Consider the following 14,964-nt stretch of genomic DNA (forward strand, 5'->3'; position numbering starts at 1 on the left):
TAAGACGAAATTTACGTGTTAGATAAAATTTAGGGCTTAGACGAAATTAACGACTGTGTAGAAATTTACGTCCTAGACGAAAGTTACGGATTAGACGAAGTTTACGACTGGCACTAAATTTACGGCTTAGACGAACTTTACGACTGAGACAAAATTTACGTCTTAGATGAAATTTACGGTTTAGAGGAAATTTTACGACTGCGACGAAATGTTCGACTGACACGAATATTACGGCTTAGACGAAATTTGTGATTGAAATGAAATTTACGTTGTGCACGAAATTTACGGCCTAGACGAAATTTACTACTGAGACGAAATTTACGTATTAGACGAAATTGACGCGTAAGAGGAAATTTACCAAAGAGACAAAATTTACCTCTTCAACAAAATTGACGAAACAGACGAAATTTACGCCTTAGAGGAAATTTACGACTAAGAGGAAATGTACGTCTTAGACATAATTTACGACTAAGACGTAATTTACGTCTTAGACGAAATTTGCCTTTAAGACGAAGAGTACGGGTTAGATGAAATTTACGACTGAGATGAAATTTACGACTAAGACAAAATTTACGTCTTAGACGAAATTTACGTCTTAGACGAAATTTACCGTCTAGACGAAATTTAGGACTGAGACGAAATTTACGGCTAAGGCGAAATTAAGGACTGAGAAAAAATTTACAGCTTAGGGGAAGTTCACGACTGGGACAAAATTTACGACTAAGGCGACATTTAAGGCTTAGACTAAATTTACGACTGAGACGAAATTTACGACTAAGACGAAATTTACGTCTTAGACGAAATTTACGTCTTAGACGAAATTTAGGGTTTAGACGAAATTTAGGACTGTGAAGAAATTTACGTCTTAGACGAAATTTACGGCTCAGACGAAATTTACGACTGAGACGAAATTTGCGACTGAGACGAAACTACGTTTTAGACGAAATTTACGTTTTAAACGAAATTTTACGGCTGAGACGAAATTTACGGCTGAGACCAAAATTTGCGACTAAGACGAAATTTACATCTGAAACGAAATTTACGTCTTAGGCGAAAGTTACGGCTGAGACGAAATTTACGACTAAGACCAGAGTTACATCGAAAACGAAATTAACAAAAGAGACAAAATTTACCTCTTAGACAAAATTGACGAAAGAGACGAAATTTACGTCTTAGACGAAATTTGGGGCTTACGCGAAATTTACGACTGTGTAGAAATTTACGTCTAAGACGAAATTTACGGATGAGATGAAATTTACGACTAACACGAAATTTACGACTGAGACGAAATTTGCGTCGTATACGAAATTTCTGTCTTAGACGGAATTTACGCTTAGACGAAATTGACGACTGAGACGAAATTGACGACTAAGACGAAATTTACGGCTTAGACGTATTATACGTCTTTGAGGAACTGTACGTCCTAAACGAATTATAGGCCTTAGAACGAATTATACATGGTAGCCGTATTATACGTAGAGACAAACTATACGTCGGAGACGAATTATTTGTCTCAGATGAATTATACGTCTTAGATAATCTTTACGTCTGAGTCGAATTATTTGTCTGAGCCAAGTTATGCTTCTGAGACGAATTATACGTCTCAGAGGAATCATTCATCTGGCACGAAATATACGTCGGAGACGAATTATACGTCTTAGACGTATTGCACGTTTTAGACGCATAATACGTCTGAGACGGATTATATATTCGTGTAAGACAAGTTATACGTCTTAGACGAATGAGACGTCTTAAACGAAATACACGTTTTAGAGGAATTATACGTCTGCGACTAACTATACATCTTAGACGAATTATACGCCTTAAACGAATTATAAGTCTGAGAAGGATCATTCGTCTGAGACAAATTATATGTCTTAGTCGATTTAAGCGTCTAAGACGAATTATAAGTTTTAGACGAATTATACGTCTGGGAGGGATTATTCGTCTGAGTCGAATTGTTCGTCTTAGACGAATTATACATATTAGCCCAATTATACGATGACACAAATTATACGTCTTATGTGCGTCTGAGACAAATAATAAGTCTTAGCCAAATTTAATGGCCGTTTTTATACTGAAGACGCATTATCCGTCTGAACGAACTTGGGCAAACATTTGTAGTTCGTCTGGTTATGTGTCTCAAGTATAAAGACGGGCACAAGACGTATTATGCGTCTGGACGAACTATCCTTCGAAATGCGTCTTGAACGACGCGTTACGAAAGATAGTTCGTCTAGACGCATAATACGTCTTGTGCCCGTCTTTATACTAGAGACGCATAACCAGACGAACTACAAATGTTTGCCCAAGTTCGTCCAGACGGATAATGCGTCTTTAGTATAAAAACAGCCATTATTCGTCCTAGACGTATTATTCTTCAGACGTATTATTCGTGTTAGACGTATTATTCGTCTTAGACGTATTTTTCGTCTTTGACGCATTATTCATCTAAGACGTATTAGTATATTCTCAGCTCCGACTATTGCATTTCTAGCTCTCTGATTGGCTCAAAAACTCCGACTATGAGCCATTAGTCGGAGTTTTACCTTATATGGAAAACAGTGCGCCAAGTTTAAAAATTTTCCGCTCTGTAAAATTGTTGAAATAAAAATCGGCGGCAAAAACCCGATTAAGAATATACTAAAACAATTATTCCATTCGACCTTGTTGGATATGAAGTGATCATAACCAACTCGCGCTACGCGCTCGTTGGTTATTTATCACTTCATATCCAACGCGGTTTCATGGAATAATTGTTAATTATTCGTCTTAGTCAAATTATTCGCCTCAGACGTATTGAAGAGGCGTGCATTTCTTCTCTGGTACCAGAGCAAGTATGGCGGGCAGATAACTCTAGACGAAGAACATCTCGTGAACAGGATTAAAGCGTGTGTCGCTGTCTTTGAGAAGAAGAAAGATGTGGGTAAGACTGTCCATCAGCTTGAAGATGATCTCTTTGAGGTCTTTGCCTTGTTAGAAGAGTTCACGTCGTCTAGTCGAGCTACATCGTAGATGTTCGCGTTCTGGGAGGAGTAGTTGTCCTTGGTGAACATTCTTCTGCAGTTTATCAAGACGGAAAGAACGGCTGATTGGAGCCTACATCTCACCGCAGCGGCAGCCATGCTACCTCACTTCTTTGCCATGGATCGCCCCAACTACTCGAGATGGCTGCCAATCTATCTAGCAAATATGAATAACCTAGAGGCAGCACACCCACGCGTTCACCAGGAATTTATGTCCGGTGGGCATGCTGTTAGCCGCTCAAGTCAACCTTTTGCGCAAGTATGGACAGGTATGGCCTTAAAACAATCTATAAATGCTGACTCTAAGTCAAAGGGAGGCATCATTGGCATATCTCAGAGCCCGGCAGCCCTAAGCAGATGGTTCCTGACAGTCCACGAGCGTGCAAGCATCACCGCAGCTCTGAAGCAGATGTATGACTTACAAACCAGCGATCACACCGCCTACAAGGAAGCGGCAACGAAGGGAGTGAAACGAGTCGAGCACGACGCCCAGAGGCTCCTGACATGTTTCACGAGTGGTTTGATGGCAGATCTCTTCTCCTCGGATACGACAGATCTTCTTAATTTCGCTACTGGTGTACTCTTGCCTAGTGACGCGGCCGATGCTTTGGTTGCTTCCACCATGAAAAGAAGAGAGCAAATATCAACGTTTATCGAGAAACGAGTCAACAACAATGCAATCAGCTTCTCAGTGGGATCCTGTTGCTAGTCTTAAAGTGAAGACTTTTGAGACAACATCCCGGAAAGTTCGCCTGAAAGCAGCCAATGAAAAGCTGATCACGGTGAAAGCTGACAGAGAGTTATTCGGGAGGCTCCCTATCGCAGCCAACGCACGGCAGATTAATCTTAGAGAAGTCCTATCCTGTGAGTTATCTCCAGTTCCGTACTCACTATTCCATCAAGATGGTAGCCTAAGGAAGACTACGAAGAGTGTCATGACATCTATTGTGGAGGACGGAATCACTACTCCACCAAGACTTCCAGTTGAGCTACAATACGTAGTGTATATCTTCGACGGCATGGTCCAGATGATCCAGATGCACAAGTCTAGCGGAGCAAGTACAATTGGCGAGCTATCCTCCAAGTACTTCAGCATCATCACAGCGCCACTTAACACCATCAATTGCGTGGCTGTCCACCTCGTGTTCGATCAGTATTGGCCAACTTCAATCAAAGCTGGGGAGCGTTGAAGAAGAGGAGCGTCCACTGCTCTTGACTGAGTGCAGTTAACCTGCTCTTCTTCGCCAGTACCCAAGCAACGGACAAAGTACATTCAGAACCCCAAAACAAAATCAACCTATGTGACTTCTTGACGTTATCATTTTGCAAGCTTGGGCAAGAAAGGCTGCCACAGGGAAAGCGACTGATCATTGGAGGAGGATTTTTAGATGGCGAAAAGGCAGTCAGCATCACTCGGTCATGTCCCATTGAAGCTGTTGAGGATCTTAAGTCGAATCACGAGGAGGCGGATACACGGATGATCTTGCATGCTGCCTTTGCTGTGCAACAGTCGCCTGCCGCAACAGTAGTGGTACAGTCATCTGATACAGACGTCCTCATTCTCTGTATAGCCCACTTTACCAACATCGGTTGTGAAGAATTATGGTTCCGTACAGGTGTCAGAGACCGTCAGCGTTATATCCCAGTGCACACTACCCAACGAAGCCTAGGAAATAGAATCTGTCAGTCTCTGCCAGCATTCCATGCCCTCAATGGGTGTTACTCAACGAGCAACATAGCCGGGATCGGAAAGAAGAATGCTTGGAAGGTCCTTAAACAAAGCATTTCTCACTAGACGACTCTTGGTTTGTTTGGTCGGCAGCAAGACTTGGATGAGATGACGGCAACTAGTATCGAAGCTTTCATTTGTGACCTATATCCTGTTACAAGAAGGAGCACCAGCACCACAGATGAGTTACGATAATTGATGTTATGCCAGCGAAAGACCAATAACGAAATGCTGCCACCAACGTCAGACCGCTTAAAGCTGCACCTAAATCGATCATGCCACTTGGTTTACAGCTGGAGAAGCTCGCTCGTTGGAATGCAGGATTTGGACAGTCCCGAAGAGCACGGGTGGGAACTAGAAGACGGATGCTTGAGACCTGTGTACATGACGAAGGAGCCTGCGCCGAGGAGCCTTGTGGAGCTAACTACCTGCAGGTGCAGGAAATCGTACTGTCGAGGTAACTGCTCCTGTTCAAGTACAGGCCTCTCCTGCACTGAAGCGTGCTCGTGCATGGCGGACGAATCATGTTGCAACCCACATACTGCAGCTGTGCAACTCCTGAGTGACTCAAAGAATGACTCAGAAGATGACTTGGAAGATAGTGATGTAGATTGAATAATGTTCACTTCACTAAGCAATGACGTGACGTGATTTTCACGTCAATTACGAGCGCTTTAATGGGCTTCCTTCGCAATGTTTTCTACAGTTTTCAAAACTTCTGAAAAGCGCTACAGACGTTTTTGCTCAAACGGACTTTCGAAAAGACATTTTTAATTCCGAAATTTGTTATAGATACGATTAATAATGGTAATAGGACTGAGTGGAGTCCAATTCGGTCTGTAATCATGCGAGTGATTAACAAAATCGGACGACCGCGAAGCGGGAGTCTGATTTGTTAATTACGAGTATGATTACAGACTGAATTGGACGACACGATGTCCTGTTACCAATTAATCAAAACTATGACAAAATTCGAGAAACGAACAAACCATCGATTGAGCGCTGAACGATTTCAGTTAAAACGTCGTTATGAATGCTGAAAAACCCAGCAGTTTACTCAACAAAGTGCACCGCAACATCGCGCGCAAAATGGCGCGTACTGTCCAATTACAAGCATGACGCGTACACTGTCCAATTAATGCTCAAATCGGGCTGCTGATAGCCAATCACGTTCGAGAATTTTATTATAGCTTTGATTAAGGTCGATTACCGAACAGTTCGATAGGGTGGTTTAGAGTAGCCTGCGAACACAGACGTATTTCCGGCTGTCGCTTGTCCCCGCCGAAAAATAAGGTCTGCGAATCAGAGCCAGGAAATGATTTCTGTGACGTAGAAATTCCAAGCCAATTACAGTTTAGTTCAAATGGGCCCAGAACTACTGCGCGAGGTATTCGCTGGTAGGAGCACTCGAGTTTCATTCTATCATGGAATCTGATTGGCCAAAGAGAAACTAAAAGTCATTACCTCACAGAGATCCTTTCCTAGCTCGGGTTCGCAGACGTTATTTTTCGGCGGAGGCAAGCGACAGCCGGAAATGCGTCTGCGTTCGCAGGCTACGTGTAGAGGAATATTATTTTTGCATTCCCTGCCAGTTCAGAGTACAATATAATCTGCTTTTACCCATAAAGCAAATATTAAAACAAAGGCAAACAAAACATTCAGTGCAATAGAATACATTTCATTTATACATGATAAGAAATTAAAGCTGTCTCCTATGGGGTCGTGTACTAAGTTGAAATGCTAATTTTCAAATACTAATCAAAAAATACGAAAATCTTTGAAAAATATTAATCACAATTGCGATAAAATAAGCTTACTGAAAAAATACTAAAAATAAACAACTGCCATAAACAACTGCCTGTTGGTGAAATCATTCAAGCAAATCAATCAATCAGACAACAAGCAAAGAAATCAAATGGAAGAAATCACAACATTCAATAATAATAGAGATTATAATGACTGAAAATCAAATCAGCACTGTGTCTGTGTAGAGTTGATAAAGCCACCTGTTAGGCTATTGTGACCTTCTTAGCTTTTTGAGTCGACACAAATATCTATGATAAGTCTTGCACGGCTTCACCCTTCCTCTAGTCACCTTTCTTGACTTACAAAGCTTCTTCGCATGAATTCGTTGCAGCTTTCTCAAGCGCTGGGCCGATTTCTCTTCTGTACCTTTGAGGACTTTGATAACCCGACCAACAATACGGAATTGAATAGTTATCATATATGAAGTATCTGACGTTATGTTGAACGTGAGGATACTGCAGGCGCAATTTCTTGCACAAGAACAAACATGGCGGTCATGATGGAGAACACGTGAGGGAACGCTTAGAAATGGTAAGCGGCTTTTTAAAGTTGTTTTCGCCTTTCCTGTTTGAAGGATAATTTTCTAGGTGATAAATGTCACGATAAATAATGAAATGCCGATATGACTTTTACAGGGAAAGAAAAAGAAGCAGTTTATTGACAAGAAGAGTGCTCACAGCTTCCAGCTAGTTCATCGGAGTCAGAAGGACCCTTTACAAGCTGATGAAGAGAGTTCGAAACATGTCTTGTTACCGGTAGATTCCGGCAGTCAGGTATAGTCTACGCAGCAAATGTTCTACTTGCGTCATTTTGATGTGAAAGCTATGAAAACGAACGTGAGATACCGCCGCTTAGGGCCAATAAGTTTTGGCCTTGATAATTCCATGGGCCGTAATTTTAGAAAACGATTTCTTGTATTATTTTGATCCTTCTCAGCAGTTTATTGCTTCTGTTTGTTTTTCTCACTTTTAGGGTGCAAATGAAACTGAGTCTGTGTAAGTGTATTTTTTTTTCTTTTTTCAAGTATAATTCCTTCTCCCTCTCGTCATGTTGGCGGTGAAATGTGCAAAACCTATTTACTGTGAAACAACATCCTTTGTAACCTGGCATAGTCAATCGAATGTTTGGAAATTGAATTCAATTGAAGCCAATCAAACTCAATTTTCGGACTGAGTTCAACTAAGTTCGATTGAGTTTAGCAGTTGAACCAAATTGAACACCAAACTTTGTGTGACTTCGAATTCTAAACCAATCGAAGTCAATCAAACAAATTGAACCCAATCCAACCTGATCCATTAGATTGTGTTTGACTAAGTTCTGACTGAGTTTGGCCACCGAAATCAATCAAACATAATCTAATCGATTACATTCCATTGTGTTTGGTGAATAAATGTGCATGAACAAAGATCATGTTATGCAGTCTCAAAAACACACACAAAAAAGTGTTCTACTGAAGTGATGAGCCTTGAAAAACTTGTTATTGATTTTCAACACCAGTTTTACGAAAATCAAGAGTTTGGAAATTAAACATATGATTGAGTTTGATTGTCCAAGTATTTTTGGGTGAGTTTGATTTTGTTTGATTAATAATAATAATATTGTTGATTGCTGAATTCAGTTGAACTCAAGTCATGGATTGAGTTCAATTGAGTTCGATTAAGGTGGATTGAAATTCAGTTCAATTGGGTTCAATTGGCTATGCCAGGTTTGTAATGATTCTTGGTCTGTAGTTAAGGCTAGTATCTTTTGAAATTTAAAATGTCTTTAAATCTGAATTTTAAGAGGGTTAAACTGATTCATGAATGTAAATAAGAATATCAGGAAATTCTGATTCTAGTGCCAGTGACAAACGAAGAAAGAAGGAAGAGGAGGAACAACATGGCATTTTCTTTGACGATGACTATGACTACTTACAACATGTCAAGCCTCGCACAAATATGTCGCTGGAACCCTTACCAGAAAATGTTACTGTCATAGAGGCCAAAAAGCCATTGCCTTCAGATCATTTGGAGGTAATAGTAGAAATAATAAGATTATGTAGACCTTATGTAGGTCTAGTCTCTTTGCTGTACAAGGATGATAAAACACCTCTCCTGATAATAAGCACTCGCAGTTTGTTTGGACATATGCCCATTTTTTCTGCTTATTGAGATCATTTTCTTCTTATTAGATTTGAGTTTGCACAAATCTATTTGTCAATGAACTGTTTGGCTACCAGGGCTATTCTGTTACTTTACACCCGGGTCAGCTATTTACTACTATCTCCACTGGAGATTTGTTATTTCTTGCAAGCTTCATCTGATTTGCAAAACTTGAAATCCACTCACAGTGTATATTTACATGTAATAATCATTATATATACTTATTGCTAAATGCATACCACCACAGGATATCCTAGATGTCAAATCAGAAGAAATCAATGAACATGAAAATTCCGGACTAGATTGTTGACACCTCTTCTCTAAGCTGAAAGATATTTCGTTGATTTATCATTGAAAGTATGCCACTAAAACCTCCGCCACCCAGTTATGCCCATTGATCTTATACATTTGGAATACTTGATTTTCTCTAGAGAACCACCTCAATGTTACAGCCAGAGGTGGTCTTAGAAACATGATTCCTTTGTTCTACATTTGTTTAATTTTGGGTTCAATTCGTAGTTTGGTAGTGTAAAGTTACCAAGTGAGGCATTTGCATCGACATATGAACAAGATGAAGGCTTGCTTAACCTTGCTGCTCCAACGTCAGGTGACAAAATACTTTACACTGTTCTTTGCTACTATGCATTATGCGTGATGTAAATATTTCAAACATTTGCCTTAAATTTGATTTTGTACTCAGTACTTTGCATTGTATTGTTTTATCTGATATGATTATCATGGTTGATTTGAAATTATAGGACCTCGTCCAGACTTGGATCCTGATATAGTCGCAGCTTTGGATGATGCACTTGATCTGGACGATCCTGATAACATTCTAGATGATGACTTTATTTTAAAGGTACTGGATAAATCTGTCTCTGGAGACATTATCTATTAGGGGTGGCGAATGGTCTTTCAAGAACCATGAGTGCTGCAAAATGCTTGACAATATTCACAGCTTTCACAGTCGTGTTTTTAAGTGGCTATGTGCATCTTGTAGTCTCTATTTTTTCACAAAGCTGTCTCACAGTCTCGATTTTTAGCAAGGCCAGAAAGTCTCAGAGTACCAGTTGGTTTGTTTGTTTTTTTAAAGTATAGCTGATGTCTGAACATCTTAGAATCTGAATGCCTTGAGCATGCAATTAAAATTTAGTCTTTGTGAAGTATTGACCAGTGTCACAATTGAAGAAATGAAAATGTCTCGGGCTTGTAAAGAAAAACTTAGTCTTGCCTGCTTGCGAAAACTTGCATTTACCATTCACCATCCCTTCTATTTTGCAAGGATTATAGTACATGTACATTTACCAGTTAAGCCTTGGGGGGCATGCTGGTCTCATGGTTAGTGTGCTGGATTTGACTGGATGAAGCAGTCTGTGTTCAAGCCCTGGCCAGGGTCATTGTGTTGGGAAGGGGAGTAGCTAAACAAATACTCTTAATCGCTTCTTGCTACAGAACCTGGTGCACACTTTTGGTTTCTTTATGCAATACAAGGATATTTTTGAAAGATATAAATTTAGTTATATTTCTTTCAAAATATTTACTTGTCATCAAACTGTTTTTGTCCATCTTTAACAATCTTACAGGCAAACAAAGAAGGTTCAGAATATGAAAGGTAAAAACATTGCATATTTAATATATTATTTGTTGTAAACCCTTCACCAGATGTAACACTGTTGTCATTTCCGCAGTGTAGAAAAGACTGAGCTTTCTATGCATGTGCCTACTTTTCAGCTCCATGTGGCTGAAATAGCACTTTTCTTACCTTTTTGTAGCATAAATATTTTTCCAAGTGGTGTGAACATGGCTGCTTGAGCTTTTGGATTAAATTCAAAAAGGAAATTATTTTTTTTAGTACAGGTCTACCAGCTGAATAAACCTTGATAATCATTCACGTATCATTTTATTATGCACAGTGATGACGACTTAATCAGGAGTGATGATGATGATGAGGACGATGATCTGTTCCCTTCAGATGAAGCGGAAGAGTCTGATGATGGAATGTCATTCTTTGAGGAAGAAGAAACAAAGTCAAGATTTACAAACTATTCCATGACGTCATCCATCCTGAGAAGGAATGAAGGTTGGAATAGCAAGAAGCAAATAATTTTTATGCTTCAAGAAATAAAACTTTTTGCAGCTTTTCAGTGAATAGATAAGGTGATCATGTTATGCTTATTAGACTTGCAAGACTGAAAGCAAATGACACTGATATAAAGCCAGCATGAGTGTTATGCTGTACATACGTGAAGGTGCTGTGTAGCAATAGTGAAATCCCCTGCAGCTATTGCACCTGGAAAGGAAACAAGAATTGTTGATTGACTGGGACAAGAAAATCCTCCTGAGATAAAAGATTTTCTTTGTTCCAGTTGGATTAATGTCCTGTTAATTTTAGAGTTAGTAGTCTTTTATAAAAAAAACTTTCCTCTAGATAGTCAAACCAGGCAGGCAAAATCGTTCTTTTAGTTGGTCAATTGCCTGGTCCTTGATCATTAATGAAATCCCTGGAATTTGCCATTTTAACTCAGATGTTTTCTTCCACCATGACAATATTACTTTTTTTTTCCTTGTTTAGGTCTGAAACTTATTGACGATAGATTTGAGAAGGTATGTGTTACTGTTGTATTAACATGATAATTAAAAGTAGTGATGCATTTTTTTGTGACCACTGTGCTTAGGAGTTAGGACTGCACTCACCCTCCTTCTGTAAATTTGAATCCTTAGGTAATGGAAGAGTACGATGAAGATGAAATTGGAGCACTTGACCATGAAGAATTAGAGGGGACTGTTGGCCCAGACAGTGAGCGACTTAATGCATTAGCTGACGAATTTATTGAAAGCCAACAAAATCAAGAGTAAGCTTTGGATTAGTTTGATCTGATTTCTACATGTACCTCCAGTTTATTAGTAAAAGTGATTAGGAGTGTTTCCACTCCCACCAAGGAACGGAAGCTAGTCTATTGTAGTGTTGTATCCAGCATTGAATTTGTCTGTACCTATTTATACACCTGGGTGGAGAGAGGCACTCAGAGAGTGACTTGTCTTAACTAAGAGCACAACACATTGACTCTGGCCAGGGCTTGAATCTTAGCTGCTTGATCGAAAGTCCAGAACACTAACCAAGAGGCCTTCCTGCCCCAACAAATCTACATTACAAAAAACCACTAATGCTAGTTTATCACTTGTCACTTTTGTTACATGTGAAATTTAACTTGAAATCAGTCCACCTTACCAGTGTTGTGGTTATTTATGGAATTTTTAAACGTGTATCTTAGCTTGCCCAAGATGAAAGAGAATGAAGCTGGCATGAAGTGTGATAATGATGATGACAGTGACAACTCACCAGATGAATTGATCAAAATCACAGAAGAACCTAAGGAAAAATGGGACTGTGAATCAATTTTAAGTGAGTGTTTTGATGGAAGGAGTATCAGAAGGGTAATTAAAAAAAGTTCAGTTCTTTTAGAAAGTTATGACTTGTTGTAAAATTAAAAAATTACATGTATGTAAGGAAGAATATTTTTTGGTGAGAAACAGTTTACAAATAGCAAAAGGTTGAAATTTTATGGATTTTTTGGTGGCTTTTTAATACAATGCCATGGAGTTTTGATGGAACAGGATTTCAATGTGAAGCCGTTGTCTTCCTGCTGTGTATTTTAAGGCAACAGTGGGTGACCTTGGCCCATCAGAGAATTGGGCTTATTATGGAAACCTGATAAGAGAGTAATTACACAAGCTCCAACACTAAGGGACACACAATTAAGTATTGAGGAGGAGGAGGAGGGGGTTGGGGGTGGTGTTGAGCAATTTCTTGGGCTTGAATTTTTTCTCCTCACCTTTAGTTTGTGTATGAGTGTTTTGGTGGGAAATAACTTGTGCAAGAATGTATTGGTATTTTTAACACCACAAATAGGACCTGGATAGTAGAAAGCACTGCTCGATTTTTTCCCCATCACTCCCCTTGTATGATTCCTTTTTCAGCTGTTTTTGCTGTTCAGTGGCAGGAATTTTTTTGGAAATTGCCCAAACCCCTCGAAAAAATAATGGTCTGTTCCACTAATACATGTAAATCATTAACTACTCCACGAATCCACAAGTAGTCAGCAGGCCAATGTTATTTCTCCACTGGTTTTGCGTTACACTTGTGGGATAGTAAATAAGCCACAGCTCTTGTGACAGAGTTCCTTGTTTTAAGGTTCTTTTGTTGCTTCTGAGTGTGACTTTTTCTTTTCTGCTCTGCAATGTAGTTTGTGTTGTGCTGGTAACACATGCTCTGAGAAGAAAAATAACATGGTATATAGATCAGAAGGGTATTTCCTGTGTCGAACATAGGGAACAGTAAATGGGCCAAACACCAACTGGGACAAAATAATACGAAATCTCGATAAAAGTACTTTTATAAAATAGTGTAGTTTCTTTTCGTTTACATTTTTTGTATGCTCTTGATAGGTGGATAAATATAGGTCAAATAGGAAAATACTAATTGGCAAATTTTAAACTAGAAATTTTATCGCTATTTATAGATCTATATATTGGCAAAAATTGTAATATTTTGCTTTCGGTATATGTAACATCTAAAAGTGTAGTTAGTCTAGTGATAATAATACCTGTCCAATAATTGTATTCATCAGGTACTTATTCAAACCTTTATAATCATCCTACACTGATCAAGGATACTCCAAAGGTAAGTCTTACTTTGAAAGATTTGTTGGGTTGGGCAAAATTTCTTTTCAAGGTCAAGGTTAGATATTACGAAAAATATATTATAAGCAAAGTGAAATAACCTTTCATCATCATTTCTCGGCAAAATAGTGTATTGGTATGTTTTTCATAAGTGTTCGTATTTTATTCGTAAGAATTCGTTTGTTACTCGTACATATTCGTATAAGTTCGTACGTTGCTCGTATGGATTCGTGTGGTACTCGTTTGCTCCTTGTTTGTCGTTTGTATTTCCCATGCTGCAGCGAGTCGTGGTTATTCGTATTCTCCGTATTGGACTGGAACTAGCTTGCAATGGAGGTTCGTGCGAAAAATATAATTAAAGAGAGATTAATGAAATTTGCATTTGAAAAGACTTCACGCATTAGCCTGAGTTGTAAGCTAGTTTCCGTCTAATACCGAGAAAACGAATATGGTCTATTTATTGGCTCTTGTCACTAATGCCTGACTACTTAAAAATTAGCACATGGCCCTTCGACCTGAGAGAAACTTTTACAGCACCGTTTAGAGTATCTGTCTTTTTTTTCTTTTTAAGGTAAAACCAATCAAGTTATCCAAGGCTGGGATTCCACTCGGTGTATTCTCCCAAGGAGATTCCAGCAAGACTGTCAAAGCCACTGAAGATATGCATGCAGAGGAAACTCAAACGCATGTACCTCGCAACACGACCAGGAACAGAGACGAAACAAAAGAAGAGAAGAAACACAGGAAACAGGAGATCAAAAACGACAGAAAGGTGAGTTTAGTCGAAGCATAGCATTCCCTAGTCTTCTTTGGAGGGCTTACTTGGTCATACACTCCTCACGTCACGCACTCCTCCCAAAATGTTTCCCTTTCTCCCTTTCTCGGGAAGCTGAAGCGTAACGTTTGTTCACGCAGGCTACAAAACACTGAAAACTCTACAAGGGTGAATTTATCTGTTTTTGTTTTTGTTGTTGTTGCAGGTGAGACGAATGGAAAAGAAAGCCAACAAGATCGCCTTCAAATCTGAAAAACAACGACAAGAGCAGTCTTTACTGAACACTAAACAACAACAAGGGAAAAAGCTCTGATGGCTTCATCAACATCATTTTAATTTTATATAAAAAATCGTGTACATATTATAACGACTTGTCACTGAATAGCTCGCGATAGAACTGCAAGATACTGATTTTTCAAGCACTAACAGGAATCTTCAGTACTCGTATACGTCAAAACAGCCTTGTAGAAGCCTGTTAAATATTCCAAACGCGATTGCGTCGAGCGCTTTGTCGAACTGTTAAGCGCTTTAACCGAAGCTTTAACTTTAAGCCAATCGCAGAAACTTGCATCCGGTGGGCAAGCGCAGGAAAAGTCACGTGGTCACAGCTCATTTGATTTTTGTGTTACATCTGATTGGCCGAAATAAATACCTCTTTCTTATTGGTGAGATTGCGAGGTTCGACGTTTCTTCAACCAAGGATGTATTTAGCCAAATAAACGCAAATACACATGCACTTCCCTTGAAGTTACACTACTAGCAGTAACCAAAGATAAGTAGAAAAAATTGATGCACCCTCTTATTTCA

General features: G+C 39.2%; 1 protein-coding gene and 1 pseudogene across 1 annotated transcript; both read left to right on the forward strand.

Moving 5' to 3' along the window:
* The first annotated feature begins 2,769 nt into the window (after positions 1 to 2,769).
* On the forward strand, positions 2,770 to 5,370 carry LOC145463480 (uncharacterized; annotated as a pseudogene).
* Positions 5,371 to 7,017: 1,647 nt separating this feature from the next.
* On the forward strand, positions 7,018 to 14,815 carry LOC145462963 (protein LTV1 homolog). The gene is made up of 14 exons (XM_081446650.1): positions 7,018 to 7,092; positions 7,197 to 7,334; positions 7,534 to 7,556; positions 8,399 to 8,573; positions 9,222 to 9,309; positions 9,461 to 9,561; positions 10,286 to 10,314; positions 10,616 to 10,782; positions 11,275 to 11,306; positions 11,424 to 11,554; positions 11,975 to 12,105; positions 13,331 to 13,383; positions 13,954 to 14,154; positions 14,363 to 14,815. The coding sequence occupies exons 1-14, from the start codon at positions 7,090 to 7,092 to the stop codon at positions 14,468 to 14,470; spliced, it is 1,380 nt and encodes a 459-aa protein (XP_081302776.1). The 5' UTR covers positions 7,018 to 7,089; the 3' UTR covers positions 14,471 to 14,815.
* The last annotated feature ends 149 nt before the right edge of the window (positions 14,816 to 14,964 follow it).

Source organism: Orbicella franksi, chromosome 12, assembly GCF_964199315.1.
Source record: "Orbicella franksi chromosome 12, jaOrbFran1.1, whole genome shotgun sequence".
NCBI lineage: Eukaryota > Metazoa > Cnidaria > Anthozoa > Scleractinia > Merulinidae > Orbicella > Orbicella franksi.